The sequence below is a fragment of the Thunnus thynnus genome, chromosome 9, assembly GCF_963924715.1.
Source record: "Thunnus thynnus chromosome 9, fThuThy2.1, whole genome shotgun sequence".
In the NCBI taxonomy this organism is placed as follows: Eukaryota; Metazoa; Chordata; class Actinopteri; order Scombriformes; family Scombridae; genus Thunnus; species Thunnus thynnus.
Window position 1 is genome coordinate 14,285,717 of NC_089525.1, and position 21,864 is coordinate 14,307,580.

Consider the following 21,864-nt stretch of genomic DNA (forward strand, 5'->3'; position numbering starts at 1 on the left):
CATGCATGAGTTGCACACACAGACATTCGCACACAGATTAGAGTACATTCTTGTAGAGGAAATGAGAAATAAAAAGAGGGGGAGACAGCAATTGAGTGAGAATATGCAATAGAAAAAGAAACCTACTCCATCTAAACATTATTCAGACTCACTTGATTCTCCCACTGAAATATACATAAATTCTGCAATCATCTCTTGTTGGTGAAGGACTGAATGTCATTCACAGTTTAGAAAAGTGAAAAAACCAAGAATATTATAATATTAAAAATCTTGACTCTTTTCATCAAGTTCACAAATAAAGGGACTGAATGTAAGACCAATTGACCTGCACTGATTTCACGGATCTATAGAAAGATTTTGTGGTGTTTAAAACTGGATTTATACTTGACAGCAGGGGTCAACGACAAGTCCCACCTTAGATACATATAATACAGTTTTTGGAGTTGTAGTTCAGCATCATGCATCAATTGTAGCATCACAGTAACTGTGTTTGCTTTCTTCAATGCATACAAGTAAGTTAAGTTAAAAAAAAACATGCAAGGAAAAGGATAGTAAAGGATCAATAAAGACAGACTAAACAGGAAGGCAGCAGAGAAAGGCAATTAGTATTATAATGTTCATATGTTTGAGTGTTAAGACATTGCAGTTGTGGCATCAGAAACTTGTAGGAGAAAACATAAGCGGTTCTAGGTGATCAATCACAGTTCTTGCAGTCTTCATATCTCTGTAGCCGCTGTAGCCCCGATGTGTAGTTACATTTTTGAGAAGCTGCACATCATCAATGGCGGCCAAATTTACTCTGAAAGTAACATACAACTATAAATCCACCCTGAGATGGCTGAAACATAAATTGTTCCGAAGGGCTGCAGCTCAATATCAGGAAGATGACCATAGTATTTATGTGCGGGCCACAGTATTTATGTGTGGTAAGTATACTCCAGGAGCTCAGCTGTGGTCTTTTTATCTAATCTAACTGATAGTGTTGACAGGTTGAGGCAAAACAAGCTGTCATCACAGGTGAGCAGCAGGCAGATAAAGACTGGCAAACCAAAATATTTGCTCAGCATTGCGACCACAAGGTCCTCATCAGGTCATCGAGATGTTGAATAAATGAGTAAATAAATTTCACACTGGGAGTTGACTTTTGCAGCACCTCACAAGGATTTTGCACTGCGACCTTTTTCTTTTCATTGTTTCAAGTCAAAATATTTAACTTCAGGAACTGCTCTCATATACAGTATGTTCTTTTCCATTTGTGATGTTCATGTAACAATGACCTTTTCACGTAGGGCATATACACGTAAGTGGACATCACATAGACACAGACATACCTAAAGAATGACATGGTGACCTTTTCCCTTTTAAAGGCTGTATAAGTTACCTTGATACATGGAGCGGTAAACACATAAGTGCTTTAGAAGGGAGACAGAAGCATCTTCAAGAATGCTGTTGTCCTATATTTCCTCTGGCAAATGGTTTGTGTCACATCCGACAAACACATTTAGAGAGTAAAGGTCATCTGATCGACCAAGGTGGTGCAGTATGTTTGCTCTAAAAGTAAGAATGGATTCTCTAGCATCAGCAATATTGCAAATCGATGCTCTCTCTTGTCTGACTGCTGTGATGGATCACTTTAGGAAACCTCAATTTGACAAAGAATTAAGCGGTGATGTATGTACTGTATTAGTGTACGTATCATTCTTCACTTATTTTACATTTCATGGAGACAAACTAAAGATCAGCCTCTCTTTGCTTTAGCTCCCTAGTTCTCCAGAAATGGAGCTGGCCAGGCAGCAACTAGCAACCTCCTTCATAACTTCTAAAAATGACACAGACTCTGACCTCTTGAGTCTCACTTCTCCATTTCTGTTTGCTCCTGTTTTTTATCAGACATCAGCAAAAGTCACACAGGCATAGATTTGTCGGTGCTGGCACTTTGGCTTTGGACCAAACCAGTTTTTTTTTCGGCTCTGAATGCCATTTTTAAACCTTTATCTGTACAGCAGATTAACAATGGCTCCAATTTGAACCCAAACAGGAAATTAGAGTAAACAACACTCCTCTTGCCTCTCCGGAGCAAAGTTTGAGCCTGTAACCAGAGGTTTTATGGAGGGAGCAGTGGTTTATATAGAAAATAAAAATAAAATATTAGAAAATAAACATTACCATAGAAAGAAACCATCGAAAGAATACTCACTGGCTTTCAATAGATGTCCACAGGCTTCAATTTCATTATGTTTGTTTTTAGTCAGAAGAATGTGAAAACTGAGTCACAGCTTTGAGAAATGACAAAACACAGAACATCACTGTGGGAGGAGGAGGACAATGATCTATGGAGCACTATAGCAGCTCAGTGGTAGCTGACAGTGCTGACAGGTGGAGGTGGAGACAGGCCTGTCAGAGGTGATCAGAGGGCAGATTAAGACTGGCAAAAACAATATATTATTCTCAGGCTCCTGTCCTCATACACTCACACACACAGAGAGACTCTTCCTTTCCATTAGTTACACACATTTGGTAAATGTTCTGTGCTGTCTGCACATGCATATGTACACACACACACACACACACACACACACACACACACACACACACACAGTCATGTTTCCATCACTTCAGAGGACATTACATCGACTAACATTAATTTCCTGGAGACTTAACCCTAACCCTGACCTTTGCTTTGCTTTTTGTCCCCATAAGGAGGGCTAGTTTGAAGAACATATACAGTACGTCCCAGTTGTTTCTTTTCATGATAATGAAAACAATACAAAGCATGATGAAGGTTAGTATCAAATTCAGTCCCTACTCCTGTGCACAGGAATCTAACAAGGTCATTGAGGGCAGCCTTGCGTGCTGTATTTGTACACATGGCTCCAACAGGAGCAGCCACAGTTGTGAGGTCTTTGGGATAAATAAATAATGGGATAATGAACTGACTCTTCAAACTGAGAAAATGGAAATGGAAAACAAATCAACCGTTGTTGATTCAGCTTAACACCTTAAATTTACTGAACTTGTTATGTGTATGAGTTAACTTGTCTCAGTGAGTTTTACATTTTTCACAACTAATAAGACATCTTTGAACTGATTCTTCAACTTAAGTTCAGTTAACTCACATTTTTAAGGCAGCAGGGGAGTCTAGGTTACATTACAGTGTAGAAAAGGCAACACATTATGAGTGTGACTTTACTTTGCATGTGAAAGGAGAATAAAACAGGGCCAGAAATAAAAACTCACACAACACGTGTGATGTCTGCTGAGAATGAAGACAATCTGTTCACAGACTGGAGTTATTCCATTAGAAAGAACCTGACCAGTATTGTCTGGTGACTGAGCCCATTCCCCCTACATGGTGCACAGTCTAAACTAATAAAATTGATCGTTTCAAGTTTATTAGTCACTTTGAAAAACAATCTCTTAAACCTAATAGGATTTTGTAAAGGGTATTGTTTTTACACATAAGGGCATAGTTAGAGACAGTTATTTTAAAAACTGGATAAAATGGAGTTGAGGTTCAAGCATTTTGTGATGGAAGCTAAAGGGAAAATGCCAGTGACCAGAAAACTGCTGACAGTAGTGCACTGAGTAATTGTAATAAATCTTACAGAAACTTAGTATGAAAAACATCTATGTAAGAGACAGGACTTCAACATTTCTTCATAACCATTCATCACAGCCAAATTACAAGAACCATCTCCAGTGTGCTTCCACTATTATTACAGTTACAACTATTACTGCTGAAGATGCGATAAAACTTTAATGATCCCTGTGAAAATTGGGGACTTCAATCCAAAAATTTCTCAGTCTGTGAGTACCGCAAAAGAATTCAAAAGTACAGAGAGACATAACTGATTCTTCTTGTTTTTGTAGACCTCAAAGATAAAAAAAAAAAAAAAAAGTCTTGAGAAATGCTTGTGTCAGTATATGACACTTACTTAACCATATTTTCTATTTAAGTATGTGTCATCTTCCTCTGGCTTTTTTTTTTAACTTACCACACTGAATATATGTATGAGGGACTGCATGTTGTTTTTATATTTTACATTTTGCACAATATAATTTTTCAGTTTATCTGCTCTCTGGTGAGAGCTGATGTTTATGAAGACAAACATAGTCTCAGATGTTGTGTGTAACTGCAGATCAGAAGACATCTCTTTCTGAGTCCATTTCAGAAGAATTTATTTTCAAATGTTTGTGACTAGTATTGATTTCCTTCCTTATTTTCTAAAAAGGGAAGTCGAAAACTCAGTGCATGGTACCATCGTCTTGGAGTGTGTGTGTGGGTAGAAATACATCTTATCCTCACTTCAGGACATTGTTATACAATAGCCTACACACATGCGTGGTCTTTGTTATTTTTTCCTCTCCGTCCTGACCCAAAGTAAGTCGATATTCTTTGTTGTTTTTTAATCTTGTATCTGTATTTTGCTTGTGGGTATGAGTGGTATGTTTGTGTGTGGGGGGGAGTGCGTTTGTGGGCTTCACATCTTAAAATTACAATCTGCATCATATCATCTAGTTTGATCAATTGCTGTCTTCCACAGTACACGCCAGCAGCGACAAAGTCATTGGCCTCATTGGGCACAATGTCACTTTGCCCTGTAGGTATGACACAAAAACTAATGGTCTCCTGGCTTTCTGTTGGGGACGAGGGGAGGTGCCCAGGTTCAAATGCTCCGAAACCATCCTCTCCTCTCCGGGTGGGGCTGTGCTATCCCTTGGAGAACCCAGCAACCTGAGGTATCAGCTGCTGGGCAGCATGATGGATGGAGAGGTGTCCCTAACCATCCTGAATGCTCAGCAAAGTGATGCTGGTGTGTATGGCTGCAGGGTCGAGATCCCAGGGTGGTTCAATGACATTAAAGTCAACATAGACCTGGTCATGGAGGAAGGTAAAGCTTATGCAGACTTTTCAGGATATTTATGAACTCTGTGGTCATTATTTATTCAGCTTTATAAGGTATTTTGTTGTTGCCAGCTCCTGTGGAACAACCTGTTACCCAGGACTATGTACTTTTTACTAGTGGGAGACAAGGTGAGCATAGTTATGTGAATAAATAAATAACTAATGTTAAAAACAGTACACACGGTAACTGATGGTTTAAACTCCTTACAGAAGTGTTGACAGTATCTGAAGTAGTTGGCTCAACATTGGACAGCATTATGCCAGCTGAGGTATGGTAAAATTATCTTAAATTTCTGAAGCGAAAAATAAAATTCCCTGGACAAAATGTGTGCAGATCATTAAAAATTTTAAAAGACAAAAAATTTTTTCGTGACAAATAGGGAGAATTGGAGGAAAATCAAAAGCTACTCTAGGGAAAAGCTCCACACTCATAACTCTGTTGCAAGCTTTTATTTATTTATAATCAGTAATTCGGTACATATGGTCCTCTTGAGCAACATCTTGCCTGAAGAATGATGTGCCAAACTTTAATTTAATACATAAAAACATTGCATCAAAATTACAAGTGTGCAGCTTTTTCCCCCCTACAGTAGAGAGTACAAAGCAATATTAGAATTTTCAGCATACAATATTTAAATAAATTGTATATTTATGGCACACATTTAAGAATTTGTGCCATTTATAATTGCCCTCATGATAAGGTTCATTTTCATTGCAGAAAAAATTCAAAGCCTTCTTGGCAGTGGAGAACATCAGCAGAATTGCAGCTATTTTCTTCTTCACCATAATCATAATCCCCGTCTTTATTTTCCGTAAGTGTGGAATGGATTATATTTAGTGACTCATGCCACTTTGATTAATTTTACACATTAAAAGTGGGCGTCTATTGAAGACACTGAGTGGGTCTTTTTTCTTTATCATGTTAATGTTTGCATTTCTTCAAACCAGGGAGATGGTTACTGCAGAAGGTGACACCTGAACATATCAACACCCCGGCTGCTGAGAACATTTATGAAACTGTCTAAAGCCTGAGTAATGGTCAGCATTACGAGAAAAAAAGGAGTCTGCAGATTTCTGCAAGAAACTGCTGGCTGAAGAAGCGTCTGCATGCAATGTGCTGACTCTATGTTTTGCTTTTGCTTTAGAGGGAAACCTTTTGAACTCTGTTAATTAGTAAGAGAAATAAAATTACACGTTCCTCTTGTAAAGCAGCTTACAAGGTCACACTTTTCTTAAATTGCACTGAAAGGGAAAATGTGTGAAAAGATGCAAAAATATCCTGTAGATTAACTGTGACTTCCTTTTTTTCTGTCTCATTGCAAAATTTATCACAATTTAGAAAAAAGCTTCTAGATGGTTTATACTTGTGGACACAATGCCACCTACTGGACTTAATACGTTATTATCAAAGTGTTAGTGAAGAAGAATCAACCCTGAATTGATTAATTCAGTGATTAAGGGTGTTCTTCCATGATTATTAAAAACATTAAAAAGCTAACATGAGTGGGAGATGGGATACAGAGGGTATGAGAATGTGGGAGAAATGTCTATTATTACTCTGTGTGTTTTGAAGAAAGATGGATGTAATAACTGGATTATATTATAAAACTGCCCAATAAACAGTTAAAAAACACATTTTGATAAAGTTTGTGTTTGTGTTCTGCATGCACACTACACACAATGTGCAGTCTAAACTTTCAGGTTTGTTTTTTTCAAATGTGGTGAAAACAATCACATTTTTACCACATTTTTGTCCAGTTTATGATGAAACTGATTGGCCTGATTCTTAAACTCAAACATGTTAAACAAGCCCTTTTAAAGTAATAAAAGTATGTTCCCATGTTCTAGTGACATGGAAACTGAAACCTTGTACCAACTTCCATTCAATGAGGTGAAAGAATGAATTTATGTGAATTTTTATGATACAGCAATGTTAGAAAAAATCAAGACATCAGTGAGTGAAATTCTCTGGAAGAGGCTGTGAGCATGTTTTCTGCTTTCAATCCTACAAATAATTAAAATAATATTGTGGTAGTTAATAAGAATATGTTCATGGGATCAATAAAAGAGGAAGTCATGTGCTGGGTTACCAAACATCCACCAGATGCAAATGTTTACTCAGCAGTCTAAGAAACAAACATGGCCCTAAAATAAACCAGGCTTTCAACTGTCATCGCTGTCTGGATATAATGGATACATTTAAACCTGTATGTTTGTTCCCAAACAATCACAATGTAAGTGTTTTTTTTTTTAGTTTAATTTTTAATGTTTGCTTCAGCAAAAAAGTTTGTCCTCTTCACACAAGGAGGACCTTAGTTCAAATACAATGATAGAGAACAAGTGGATATTTGAGTAGAATCATTGCACCTGCGTCAATTTTAATATTTGGGCAGTGGTGGCCTAAAGGTTAGAGAAGCAAGCTTGCGACCAGCCGATTCAATTCCCCGGACTGGCAGGATAAATCTGGGTTGGGAAAGTGAAGAAGTAGTGCTTTCCCCTCCCTAATTACCACAACTGAGCAAGGCCCTTAACCCCAACTGCTCCAGTGGCCAGCAGATCAGACTGTGGTTGTACTGGGCAGCTTCATGGTATGACTGTGAATATGACCGGGGCGTTCCTAGAAAAGAGAGCATTGCTCTCAGAGAAACTACCCTGAATACATAAAAGTCAGTTTAATTGTGACTTATACTGTAATAAATTGCTGTAAAATACAGCCAAATTCTAACAGTAAGGTAGTGTTCTTTCTAAATACAATAATATACTGTAAATTTTGATGCTTTTTGGAGCCAAAACCAAGAATGGACATTAACAGTGGGCTAATGTAAGATCTGATGGTAAAATATAGTATTTTCATTTTCGCTGCCACAGTAATGGAGGGACAGGAGCCATATGCAACCATCAACATCATACAATCATCGTTCATCCTCCTTTGTGGAATCAAACCAAAAGATCAGTAACATCTTAATAATAATGTAATGTAATAGAATTACATTTGTGCATCTGGTTACCCAATTAGTGACAACATTTAATTTTTGCTAACATTTTGGTATAATCCTAGCAAGTACCCGGCAGGCACAAAAGAGCATTTTCAGGTAGTGCTCTTCAGTTGGAAGTTTGAATTACTGGTATTTAAACATTATTTTCACTGCTGCTTGCAAAAGATCATTTTAAAGATTATTTTTGGTTGAGTGTTTTCTCTTGAACCATACATGAGTGAATATTAACGTTAGTCTGGCTCTACACCTTGCCTACTATCTAAAGCACAATTGAAGTTTATTCAAATATGTAACCAAGTAGATTCAGATATGTTGGCTGCTGAGCCCCAAAAGACAGAGTAATTATATTGGTTATCTTAGCTTAACCCAAGTGTGTTTCTAAGCTGTAGCTAGGCTGCTGCAAATATACTGTAGTTTGTTGCCGAGCTCTACTAAAACCTGGGACATAATGGTGATTTGTTTGTGATTAATCCGGAAAGGAGAACAAAGGCCAGCTGAGGAAAGTAATGCCAAGAAGGCAAAGTGAATCACAATGAATCCTTGTCACCACTCTTCCGAAGAACTCAACTTCATAGAGGGAAGTTAGGTGTCCTTCTTGTGTAAAATGTGTCTCTCTCCCATTCAGTTGTTTCATTTCTCTTTCTCTCGGTCTCTGGTCGATTTTCATTTTGTTTCATTCTCACTCAGTGAGCTGTGAGCCTGGAAGCCAACCTTCTGCCAATTATAATAGAGGACATTTGAAGGCATTACAAACTGTGTTATCCAGCAATCTGTTTATTTGAGCTCTTATATTTTTTTAAACAGTCGTTTGCAAAGCAATTGCTTTTTAGACTCATGACAAAGTTCTGCTGGCAGATCAGAATATTATAATGAACAGATTTACAACGAACCCTGGTGAAAGGGCATGAACCTTGAGAATTATTTTTTCCAACACATACTTGAATATACTACACTTGGCATATTTGAAATCTTCTGAATAAATGTTCAGTTTGATTAAACTGTCACTTGTCTCATCCTCTTTTGTGCCAGATGTTGAGGTTTTGTGTTTTATTAATATCAATAAGAAAACTTTTCAGTTGTTTACTGTAACATTTACAGTAAGAAACTGTTCATATAGATTACAATAGCAACACTGTAAAAATACAGTTTATTACTGCAGACCGAGTTACAGTTTCAAACTGTAAACCTCACACTCTACAGCAGAATACTGTAGTAATTTTTACAGCAATTAATTGTTAAAGTAAATTATGGTAGTGACACTGTAAAAAAAAAAAAGGTATAATGCTGGCAACTAAAGCTGCCAGTAGTTTACTGTAATTTTACAGGGAAATTGGTTACAGTGTAGCTACTGATTTCCACATTCTTCATCTGTGACTGATGATAGTTTCAGAATTTCTTTCCTTTTAGCACCTCCTAACACCTTGATGGTGGAAACAAGACGTGAAGGAAACAACCATCACTCGTTGCTGGACCCAGGGGCGGATTTAGTGACTTGGGGGCTTGAGGCAAAATCAGGCATGGTGCCGTCGTCATGTCTTATTTTCACCCTTTCTCTAATTGGGAATGTCGATATTGGCCGTGGTAGAAGTACTCAAAACTTTTACCCAAATAAAACTATTAATACAGCACCATAAAAATACTGTAGAAGTCCCGCCTTTAAATTTTTTACTTGGGTAAAAGTGCAGCTATATTATTACCACAATGTACTTATATTTACTTAACATCTGTCAAGGCAGGTCTTAAAAATTTAACTACTTTATACTACACTGGATAGTTCAATAATGTATCATGATGAAGCAAACTGAGATTATACACTGACAAGCAGGAGTTTTTGTAGCAGTTTGTGCCCCACACACCACATGACTCTAGGATAGCATTGCCTATAAGTGATATAATGAACTAAGAACATTGCACTTACTTCCTCACATTCACACTGGAGGGAAGTTAATAACTATGCACATAACTTTACTCATGGTGTAAAAACACCTTCTTCCATAACAGCAAACTGTAAGCTATTAGAAACATTGAAGTGTTAGTGTGAAGAACAGAAACACTAATCACTGTGTACCAGATAACATCTGTGGTGATTTAGAACAGTTTACTTAAATGTATGTCTGTGAACACGTTATCTCAGAGCATGCTGGGAACTCCACCCACCTATCCTCAAGAACAAACAGAGTAAAGAAGAAAAAAAAATCAATTGAAAACAATCTGCTTATAGATTTCAAAATGAACATTTTAAAATGTATAAATACCTGCCCAAATTGAGAGAAGGCAGCTGTTTGCATCATGAGATACTACAGTCACAGTGTGATCTAAACATTTTTAATGCTTAATTCTTGTTCTAATGTTTCATAAATTATTCAAAATTTGTTTTCCTTCCATTACCAGAGGGCCTTCCTCTTGATACACCACTTCAGGCTCTCACTTCTCACAGTATTAAAGTCACTTGGAAGATAAAGTCCCAGTTTTTTTGAAACATTAGCAGGAGACAGATTCAACTTTCTGAAATATTTTTTGATATGGGTATACAAATTACGGGTAATCACTAGATACAAATAGTGTTAAATGCTGTACTGTTCTGAGGCTTAAGTCTTGTGCCACAAGTGATATTTTAGTACTAAAGAATGACAGTTGATATTTTATCAACTCTTTGTGATTAAATGCATGTGTGGGAGTGGGTTACGGCTGGAAGAGAAATGGAGAGTACAATGTTATAGTAAGGTCTTATAATTATTTCATTATATTGTATATTAATAGCACAGACTGAAGACTATGTGCCATTTATTATCGAACCGGTGCGTCATAAGGTTCATTTTCATTGCAGGAAAAATTCAAAGCCTTCCTGGGAGTGGGGAACATTGGCAGCTAGTGGCAGCTATTTTCTTTTCCACCATAATCATAATCCTCGTCTGTATGGATTATAATTTGTGACTCATGCTCCATTCAGATTAATTTTACACTTTAAAAGGGTGTACTGAACAGTCACTGAGAGTGGGCCGTCCTTCTTTCAGCCCAGTATCTCTATGAACTCTATTCAAACAGAATGATATTGCAGTGCATGTCTAATGTCAATGCTCAGAACCAATAAAGGAAGTAGAGTGCCCTTATAATGAGGTGAAAAGTAGGGGTACAACTCATGTTTTTTAATGTTTTCAAAACCATAACCACAATCTTTGTCTACTGTATAACCTCTGTTACCTTACCTAAACATAGCCATGCCATATTTATCTGTAAATCATTCCATAAAATTAAACACATACTGTATCATCATTCTGTTGTTGCAGAGAACATTCATGAAAGGGACCAAAAGCTTGAGTGACGATGAGCATTACAATAGAGGTGTAGATTTCTTTAAAGTTCATGTAAAGCAATAATAAATATGTGTTCTGAGTTTGTCACACCACAGAAAAATGTGTAATTAAAAAAACAGCCAAATTCGAAGGATTAAAAAAATTGCCAAGAATATAAAATTAGGTTTCAAAATCGTGGAAAAACAAGCAGTATTCTCTCTTCTTAAACCCTGGAGGCGTGTCTGCTGAATGCGCTGAACTGGCCCACCTGAACAGCCTCTGAGTTAATGATGCTCATACCAAACTTCAGTATAAAAATATACAATTCAAAATAGGCCTTGTTTGTGGGTGTGAAACACGCAACATGGATGATATTTTTTAAAATAAAGAAACATTAGGGGCCACTGTTTGATTTGGCACATATTTTTATAGGTAAATGTGGACTTGTTTCAGTAAAATGTAACTTAAATGACAATCCATCACCAATTATCATCAAGTTAAATTGTCATTTTTTTCAATGGAGATCGGTGCACGTAATGTTACTCACTTGGCGGCTTCATTGTGGCCGTCACCCTTGGAGCAAAAGACTCTCATGTCGGGCTTTTTGATGAAGTGCTGCCTGGCAAATGCTCTCTCCCATTTCAGGTCCGCCCAAAAATCTTGAACACAGAAATGGTGAAAAATAGTCGCTCTAAAACACTCTTAACTCCACAATTTACCACTACATAGTTCATAGTCTTTTCATGTTTTTAGCAATTATTTTCTAACATGTATAATAAGAATTGCTGATTTTCCTTTACACAGACTTCAAGGAACTGTTGGGTGAAGAGATGCTTGTCTTGATGTATTTATTTTCCCTGCCTTAGAGGGAAACCTTCTCAGCTCCTATCTGTTAATCAGTAAGAAAAAGAAACACACAATTCTCTAGAGCAGCAGCTCACAAGGTCCCACTATTCTCAGATTGCAGTGAAAAGGGCAAATGTGTGTCATACAAGTTCCTTATTTACACTGGTGCTAAGTTGTGAACAGACTTCTGCTAAACACCCAGCTGTTAAAAATGAAGCTTATAGACATCAGGTTTGGGCTTATTTATGGAACAGGGTCACAGATTTAGAATGAAATGACCTCAGTTGTCTTTGTATTTTGATGCGGGTGTTATTATTGTATTATTATGATGTGTTTTTGGCTTTCGGGATTTTATTGTTTAGTTTTATGTTGAATATCTTGTGCTTCTTTATGTTTCTTTGTCTTTTAATATCTTGGTGCCATGTTGGAAATAATTGAACACGTTTTCCCTTGGATTTTGTTTTGGTGTCTGTAATCCATATATAAATTATTTCATATATCATATGGCGCTGAGAATATATCCTGATTAATAAATTCCCTTTTCTCTCTCTCCTGGCTAAACTTGTGGATAGTTTACACTTGTGGACATTATGCCACCTACTGTACTTAATACATTATTATCAAAATATTAGTGAAGAGGAATCCAACCTGGATACACTGTACACTCATCAACATGATGATCCCGCTTTAAAATGAAATTATAAATTGTTGTCATACATACAAAGTTCAATTTCAACATCAAGGTGAAAATGCAAAATAAATGATCTTGATTGATGATTTCATTTAACTCTCTTCCATTTAAACCGTAGCAGCTCTTCTCACTTATTTCCATATTTTCATTGTAAATTTCTTTCTTTCTTTTTTATATTATTTAGGATTACTTCATTTTGTGTAGGCTATATTTTGATATATATTTGATATATATATTTTATGCACCACAACACCAATGTAAGTTCTTTGTATATGCAAACCTACTTGGCAATAAACCTGTTTCTGATTCTGGTTCTCAAATGCTGCGGACATACTATGAAAAGCAGAGTGTTCAACTCTGAAACTTGCTTAAAATTTCACCCCATGTTACCTTCTTGTCTATTTGCAAAGTGTTGCTCTTTCTATCTCTCTGTTGCAGTTCCTGTCTTCACATGAATTTTTAGTTTAGTATTTAGAATCAACAATATCCGCGCTGTTTTTGTTCCTCTTTCTAGTTTGTATGCCAACTTCTGTAAACTGTAGCAATGTAAGCCAAACTCAAGAAAGGGAAGGAAATGATCTCAATGAGATTGTGACTATGTTTACAGCAATATGATACATGTGAGAAAATCAGCTGAAATGTTCGACTCTGTGCGTTCTTCTTTATTGTTGTATGTAAACTTTCTCCCTTATTGTTATAATTGGGGCACCTATTGAAAAATTCACAAAAAATGGTTTGCGGTCGCTGATAGCACCATTAATTGCGCATCACTTGCAATCTGCAGTCTTGCAATTTGGAGTCTATCTGCCCCTCAGGTCTGATTCATGAAAGATATTGCACTAATGATATTACTGTGCAAACACACCCGTAAGGTTTTTGCAGCTGAGTGCAATTATCCATGTAGCAAAGTATAAATGTTGCCTTTGCGCCAAGAACACAGTAGGCAGGACAATGGCAGAGAGAAAGAGAAAAATAAAATTTTCAGACTGCGAAGTCCTGACCGACAAGGTGCAGAGGCATTCCTCGACTCTTCAGGTAAGGAATTTAAATGAGCACACCTGGCATAATGATGCCTTTGCCTGCCTACAATCACTGCTGCTGCCATCACTAGAAAGCCTGAGTGTGACACCCCTTAAGCCTCGGATATACACGCACACGGACAGCTGCAGACACCACGGACACATAGTAGTTCTGTTCAAACTACTTTGTGGACGCTCATTTGCATTGAAATGGGCCAATTTTGCAAATTTGTAAATAAATTTTGCTGCTAATACGTATGTATTTTGACTTAATTAAAATTTTGAATGAAAGCCTTGTATAATTGATTACTTCTTCCACCACTGCAAATCATGAAGTTCCCAAAAAGGGAAAAAATGTGTTTGCCTGTTTCAAGTCCTACACATAATTATGAAATCAATATACTTACAGAGTTGTATGTTGAAATAATGTAGAGTTAATTGTTACCAGCCACGTGATTGTTGGATTGATCAAAGAGGAAGTTATATACTGGGTTACTAAACATGGAGCAGACTCAAATGTTTACGCAGCAGTCTAAGAGACATACAAGAGTTCATGGCCCTTGAGTAAACCAGACTTTCTGTTTTCCTGTGTGTCATCTATCAGGATGTAGTGTGTAGACCTCTATATATTAAATGGTATGTCGCCAGCCCTCACTCTGGCAATATAAGTCAGCTTTAGAGTGTTAAAATGGTAAAACATTAACATTTGGGGTTTTTATAGATATACAGAATCGTACAGAAGTAGACTCTCTGCTAAAATCTGTATCCCACGATGAAGGCTGTATCATGTAACTGCGTAAGGAATGCTTGTTTGTTACTACTGCTGACAGTAAGACACGATTGTTCAGAGGATGTATCTTGATGACCTTGATTCTGTCTAATCATCAAAATGAAACATTTTCTAGGATAAGGAACCAAAACCACAGAGAGGGAAACAGCCTTCCTCTTCTTCAGCCAGCAGAACTGTTTGTGTGAGCATATCAAGGACATCATGTGATTTGGAAACTTTTCAAAGCTGACACCATGCTGTGGTTTGGTCTAGTGTCGTTTAGGGGGTGAACGAAATCAGTCGACTGATTCTGAGACACAAGTTGATTATTTTACAATGACTTTTTTAGTCAGCAGACACCTTCATTTGTTTTGCAGTCTTCTTTTTTGTCTGCGACTTGGTAAGGGAGCAGTGAAGATTATATGAATCATCATTTAACTATGATTAGGAGATTTTTATTTGTTATATTTCAACAAATATCTCCTGACTATCTGCCTTTTCAGGTTGCGCGTATGCAGAAAGGGTATTGGCCACAGTTGGGACAGATGTTACTTTAAGATGCAATTATGATTCTCAGTTCTACGGCAAGCTTGCTGTATGCTGGGGCAGAGGGGCCATCCCCAACAGAGGCTGTGCCAAAGAAGTGATCAAGTCGGACGGGACCTCAGTGATCAGCAGACTGTCTGAGCGTTACCTGCTCATGGGTAAAATTGGTGAGGGTGATGTGTCGCTGACCATCAGGCAGGTTGAGGAGAGTGACTCAGGAATATACGGCTGCCGTGTGGATGTCCCAGGCTGGTTTAATGACCAGAAACACGAGGTGACTCTGACGGTGGTGCCAGGTGAGACCTATTCAGATGAACTGTAATCTCTGAGGGGGAGAGAAAAGAAAAGTACATCAGTATCTGCAGCTAGTGGTTACTTAAGGTCTTGTTATTGTACTTTCTTTTTATATAATTAGAGCTTCAACCAATTACTTTTTCTTTATGGATTGATCTTGGATTATTTAATCAATCCATTAATTATTTATTTAGTGTATCATAATTTCACAGAAACTAAGTTGACATCTGAAATCTGACATCTGAAACATTTAAGAATCCAGACGCACAAAATGTTTGGCAAATATTGCTATTAATTTAAAAAGAGAGACAAAGATAAATCAATTACGTAAAATTGTTGATTATTTTCTTCTTTTTTCTGTTTATTGATTAATCGACTACCAGCTTCAGCACTATAAAGCTTTGTATTTAGCATCTCTTCCTCTTTAGGTCGTCCTAATCCCCTGAAGGTGGAGACAAAAGAGGTGAAGGAAAGGACCATCACTGTTCGCTGGACTCCTGTGTTTGATGGTGGCAGGCCCATCACAACCTATATTATCGATCTCAAGAACAAACAGGGTAAACAAGACAAACAGTCCCCAACAATAGAATGAAGCAGCTAATTATATGTTTTGAAATATAGTTTGGAGAGTATGCAGTGTGAATCTGATTACACTCGTCTATGCTTTTCTGCTACACAGCATCATGGAACACTGCAGTGAGGATTGAAGTATCAAATCCTGAACTGACCCAGGTCACTTTGGTGGATTTGCATCCAGCTAAGAACTACAACCTCCGCATGTTTGCTGTCAACAATGTGGGCATGAGTGAAGGCAGTAATGTTCTTATAGTCACAACAAAAGAAGCAGGTAGAGTCAGAGAGAATTTATCTATCTATGCAGAAATACTTTGCTATTTGCAGAGCTACAATTAAATTTTTGATGGTTGTCCCTTTAAAAACTGTTTTCCCTCTCAGCACCAGAAGGTCCTCCCCTGGATATGCAGCTTGAAGCCCTCACTCCTCAAAGTATCAGAGTCACTTGGAAGGTAAAGTTTGACTAGTTAACCACATACACATTAAACAAATGTAATCTCTGAACATTGACTCTTCTTAACACCATTTTTAATCACACTCTGAATGGACAAAGTTAATCCTAAATGATAGTTGCTAAATTGGAAAAAGTGTCCTTGGTTTTCTCCTTACTAGCCTCCGAGGGCTGATCTCAGAAACGGGGCTGTGCGGAGTTACAGCATTAGCTACAGAGAGTACAACTCTGCAAAGGGACAGTACGGACGGTGGCAGCAGCAGACTGTGACAGCCACACGGGAACTCGAAAGCATCATTCTGAGCAACCTGAAGCCTTCTACCACATACGGTGTGATTGTACAGGCCAAAACAATTGCAGGAACAGGACCTGCCTCAACTGCACCTTTCTGCACTACTCCAGATGAGAGTAAGTGAAACGTGAGAGGATATTAATATATGACTAAAAAATTAATTTAAGTATCATTGTGGTGCTATTTTAATATCAATATAATAATATATCAACAATAATATCAGCAAATGTCTTTTATTCTGTTTCAAGTTCACAAAACTTCAACAGCGGCAACTATGAAGTCTACTTCCCCTGCTGCCACTGTGTGGCTACAAGACACAACGTCTTCAAGTTTCATTGCAGGTTTGTGATATTGAATTTGTGAAACTCATAACACATTCCTAAAAGATTCATTATGCATCTTTAGAAACTATACAAGCAAAATCAAATGTACTCTAAGTTTTATTTATGATAGTTTAATTTTTATATATTAATCAGTATGTGGAAACTGTATTTTTTTCTCTCTCTCCCAAGATCACACAACTTCAACAGTTGATACTGTTACTGCTTCCACAATGTGGGGACAAAGCACTACAATTTTCTCTTCAGGTACAACATATGTTTCATTTGGAGTTTTTTCTCTTCTTTCTGTCTTTTTAAAGGAAAATAACAATAACACATTCAGACAGAATTCATGATGATAATGATTTTGGTCCAGGCAAAGCATCAGAGATGAACTAATGTTACTGTCACAAAATATTTGAGATATCACATCCAAATGAGCTTTATTTGAACATCAGGCTTCCAGCTGTGTATCAGAAAATGTTCCTGAATACAAATGAGATCACAGCTCCGAGGCTTTTCTATACATAACATTGTTACTACAATTTGTAACTCCGCAGATGAAACATGTTCATATTCACAAAATTGAACCATTAACTATATTTTTGTGTGATCTTTCCCTTTAATATAATATTATATTTAATAATCCAAGTTTGTCTTTGCTCTGCTGCATGTCTCTTAGTGCGCCCAGATCCCCCAGTAGTTGAGTTAAAGGAGGTCAAAGATAATACAATTTCCCTTTTTTGGACTCCTGGGTTTGAAGGAGGCAGCCCCATTACTGGCTATCTCTTGGAGTATAAAGCTGTGAACGGTATGAGAAAAATTCATTGAAGTAATTAAATTATTGCTAATTTGCCATAACTCAATTGTGAAAACTAAACTTACATTCTTAATCTTTTTTGGCATTCATCATGTCGAGTTTAGCCCGCAGAACAACATTAGTTCCACTCTTAACATCTTCCCTTTTACTGAATGTAACATTTCTGTGTGCAAAATCTTTTTATTCCACCGACAGCCTCATGGGATTACACAAAGACAGTTGTAGACTTCGGCCCCAACCAGACAGAGGCCACAATAATAGAGATAAACCCCTCAACTTACAATATACGCATGTTTGCCAAGACCAGTCTGGGCACCAGTAAAGCCAGCAATGTCCTCACCATCACTACTGGAGAAGCAGGTGTTGTATTTCTTCATTTCACTTTGTCTTTTCTTGTCCTTTGTTTGAATGTGTGTCAGTGTGGTATCATTCAGACCAGTGTTTTCATTGCTTAAATATTCACCGTTACCAGGATGTTTACAGATTAAACATTTGCAAATTGTTTCCTTCCTCTTTCTGTGAAAGTAGGGGAAGTGATCCTTATTCACACTCAGGAAGCCCCAAAAATATAATTGCAAAACAATTTTACAGTAACCTAATCACAGTTCCTCAGGCAACCAGAAAAGATGCTATAAGGGGCCTGATATCTTCTCAGCTTGTGGCTTTTGTTAGCTGCAATGTTTCTGCATGTTTGGCAGTTTTCTGAAAAGCAACACCTTCCAAACTTCCTCTTAGCTGCTCTCATATGTGGTTGTGCCTTTGTGGTAGGTCATCAATGGGACTTTCTGTCTACTACCGCATCTATTGACACTCATGCTGCTGTAAGTATTAAACCAAGGACTTCTTATACATACAGTAGTTATTACACAAAGAAGAAGACTGCAACATAACAACTAGAGGAATACTCTCAGTAAAAGTCTGGACATGAAGTTCATCTGTCCTCTCTGCTAGGCGAGCGTTGAGGAGAGTCGAAGTGGTCACCTTGTTGCCATCGTGGTCCCAGTGGTGTTGGTGCTGCTGATTGTTGCCATAGTGATTACATGGCAGCTTCGATGTGAGTATGCCTAACAGTATTTCTTTAGTGTCACTTTAAGACCAACAAAATATCTGTATTTAATTGTATCCTCACACTCTCTCCTCATAGGGAAAAAGAGAAAAGGCAGCCTGAACATGTGAGTGGTTGCAGTATCTGTCACATTTATATGGAGTCACTTAAAACACTTAACCTGAATTAGCTTCACTGGAGTTAAACTTTCTCTTGTCTGCAGGTGGCTGTCCAATGGAGCAATACGCTACAGAGGCTCACTACAAGAGCTGTAAGACAAGTTACTCTATATGCAAAATCAACAAAGAAGCAGTTATTGTTTATTTTATAGAAAAATGCAGAAGTACCATGTTTCTGTCTGTATATTTGTTTTGGTTTATATGTTAGTGACGAAAGAAACCAAATCTGATACGCCTTTACAGTTTATCTTGATTTTTGAGTTGATTGAAACTAACCTAATAAAAAAACCTTTATTTTGCAAAAACTCACTGTATTTGAATGTTACAGCAATTTGATTGATTTGTTGTTTTATTTCTTTCTAACATGACTTCTATTCTTTGCACTTTAATAACCATCAAAAGGTAATCAGATTGCTTGTTTTATGTTCATAAGACATGATGAGTTCCTTTATGGTAATACACCTCCACAGTGTTTGTTGTTCATCTGCATGTACAGTACTTTAGCTTGTTGGGTGATTCATATTGTGTCATTTTGGTTCAAGTTAACCAATTTAATTATTACAGTAGTTACCTGTCCATCTGGTAGAGGTTTCAACTGTACTAACAATACATACATGATGAAAGGTACTTTATGAATGTTGTGTTGAGATAAAATTTTGTTGGAATACTTCAGTTTTAAAGTTATTGGAATAAAAAAAATATTCTTTTCTGTATTATAGTGACACTTGTCTTCAATGACTCCACTGACTAAAATATCCTCAATAAGAGAAGTTTGATTCATTAAAACTGAATAGTCTACATTCAGTAGATGTACAACATTTTAAAAGTGAGGAGCTGGTGTTGTTAACCAATCATTTATTTCAATCACTAAACACACTATTTCTCTTGAAATGCCATTGACCAAAATAAAGAAAGCAGAGGCTTTTGTGACATTTAATTTCCACACATCCGACTATTATCCACTTGTATCCACTAAAAAACACAAGAGGGTGCCAGAGTCCCACCAGTGAGTTGATTTCCTGCGTTCAATCAGCTCTCACCTCATCATCCACCGAGCCGTCCTCAGGGGCAGGCACTGCAGCCAGCTAGATTTCCATCCATCTGTCCTGTAAATCTCTTAATTGGCCTAATTAAGGAGATGAGGAAGAGAAGGAGATTTGATATCTCTGTGGAGCTTTGGGGCAGCTGCCTGTGAGGGAGTCTCCCACTAATGGGGGATCACAGGGGGGATACCCAAGACTGTGTCTCAGCGGGGACCACATGGCAGAATAGAGATCAATCTTTGTATGTGTTTAAGTATGGATGAATGGATGTTTAAAAAAGAGCCTCTGCTTCCTTTTCTGCTTGTTTATATCTCTTCTTAAAGGAGGCCTTGACTAAGCCAATGATGGGGAAACTGTTGCTTTTGTTGTTCCGCCATTCACATACTTAAGTGTTACACTTCCTGAGACATTGACTAATTGTCTTTACAGTGGTGTAAATATCACTTGATTATTGGTCTGCAGCGGTAACCCATCACAAACTCAGAGCTGCTGACGCACAAAGCCACAGTACGCTGTATGACTGTAGCCTGTAAACAGAGCTCCACCACATCCCTCCTCTCTGGACAAGCACTTCCTCTCATCTCTGGACCCCTCACTTCCTTTGGCCACTGCCTTTCTCCCTTTGTCCTCTGCCTCCTCACTCTGGCTTTGCTTACACAAACACTACAGCCTTCCTGTTCTGGTGCTTTCCTCCATGTCCACACCTCTCCATCCCGCTCTCCTTTCATCCATCTTCCTCTCTGTTCAGGCCACACTGATTACACTTACATAAACAGAAGGAAAGAGGCAAGGAAGATTGTGGGACGCCCTCGTTGGATAACTTTGATGAGGTCGCTTTGATTGGCCACACGGCCTAAAACCAACCAGTCGATTTACAATATTTGTCATCGCCCCAACAATTTTGTCACCTCATTCACGGCATGGCTCCCTACCCTCTTTAAACATCTTCTAATGAGACCAAACATCCATTAAGGCAACAACACAATGCTCCTTATATAAGCCATGCAGAGCTGTGTCAGCTGTATCTGGTAAAGGCTGCAGTGAGAGACTGCAGGTGGGAGATTGAGGAAGGAGGAGGGAGTGTATGGTCATAATAATGGCAGTATTAGCAGAGGGGACAGAGTTAGTACTGTAATAAATCATGCACTATGGTTCTGGCCACATCAAGGCACCAGTGCTCAGGAAGTGGAGACTCTGAACGGTACTACACACACCAAAGGCTGGGCTCCACAGGAGGGGCTGGTCTCCAGGCCTTGTTGCCCCAGAACGGATGCACGGCCCTGGGCCTAAGGAGCTGCCAGATGTTGGCCCTTCTGGAGAGCCTTATGAACTTGTGAACAGCAGAGCAGATGAGAGTATTGAACAGAACAGAAATGAAAGGGGCAGGGAGTTGAGGTGGATCAAAAAAGAGAAGGGGATACAGAGCCACAGTGCTGGTGAATGGCCCAGTTGTTGATGAAAGAAGCACTAATTGATTCAATCCAAACCCCCCCCTACAAACTGATGCAGCTCAAAGGGAACTTTTCATCTTGTTAGAGCCATAGCATGTCTGTCAGCACGCAAATGAAAACAGGGCAAAGTAGTAGTCTGAAAATCAGGCACATGAGTCGTGGGCGAGCTGGACAAAAATCTCAGTAATGACGGTGACTGATAACAAACTTGAGATGAGAATGACAGTGAAGTGAGGAAGTGATCTAAAAGTCACCCCCCCAAAAAACTTCCTCACTCGTGACGAGATCTGACAGTGCATTTGTGTGTGTGTTGATGTGATCTGATTAGCC

The 21,864-nt window shown here is 38.0% G+C and overlaps 2 protein-coding genes across 2 annotated transcripts; both read left to right on the forward strand.

Annotated features, from left to right (window-relative positions):
* Nucleotides 1–4,238: 4,238 nt before the first annotated feature.
* LOC137189283 (T-cell immunoglobulin and mucin domain-containing protein 4-like) lies at nt 4,239–6,539 on the forward strand. Its single transcript, XM_067599043.1, has 6 exons — nt 4,239–4,381; nt 4,545–4,892; nt 4,979–5,035; nt 5,117–5,175; nt 5,625–5,718; nt 5,855–6,539. Exons 1-6 carry the CDS (start codon nt 4,339–4,341, stop codon nt 5,929–5,931), a joined length of 678 nt encoding a protein of 225 aa, XP_067455144.1. The 5' UTR covers nt 4,239–4,338; the 3' UTR covers nt 5,932–6,539.
* Nucleotides 6,540–14,743: 8,204 nt separating this feature from the next.
* On the forward strand, nt 14,744–19,758 carry LOC137189284 (cell adhesion molecule Dscam1-like). Its single transcript, XM_067599044.1, has 14 exons — nt 14,744–14,920; nt 15,024–15,362; nt 15,789–15,917; nt 16,040–16,207; nt 16,315–16,385; nt 16,546–16,792; nt 16,925–17,017; nt 17,189–17,263; nt 17,679–17,807; nt 18,012–18,176; nt 18,585–18,637; nt 18,768–18,870; nt 18,961–18,988; nt 19,085–19,758. The coding sequence occupies exons 1-14, from the start codon at nt 14,857–14,859 to the stop codon at nt 19,134–19,136; spliced, it is 1,716 nt and encodes a 571-aa protein (XP_067455145.1). The 5' UTR covers nt 14,744–14,856; the 3' UTR covers nt 19,137–19,758.
* Nucleotides 19,759–21,864: the final 2,106 nt, after the last annotated feature.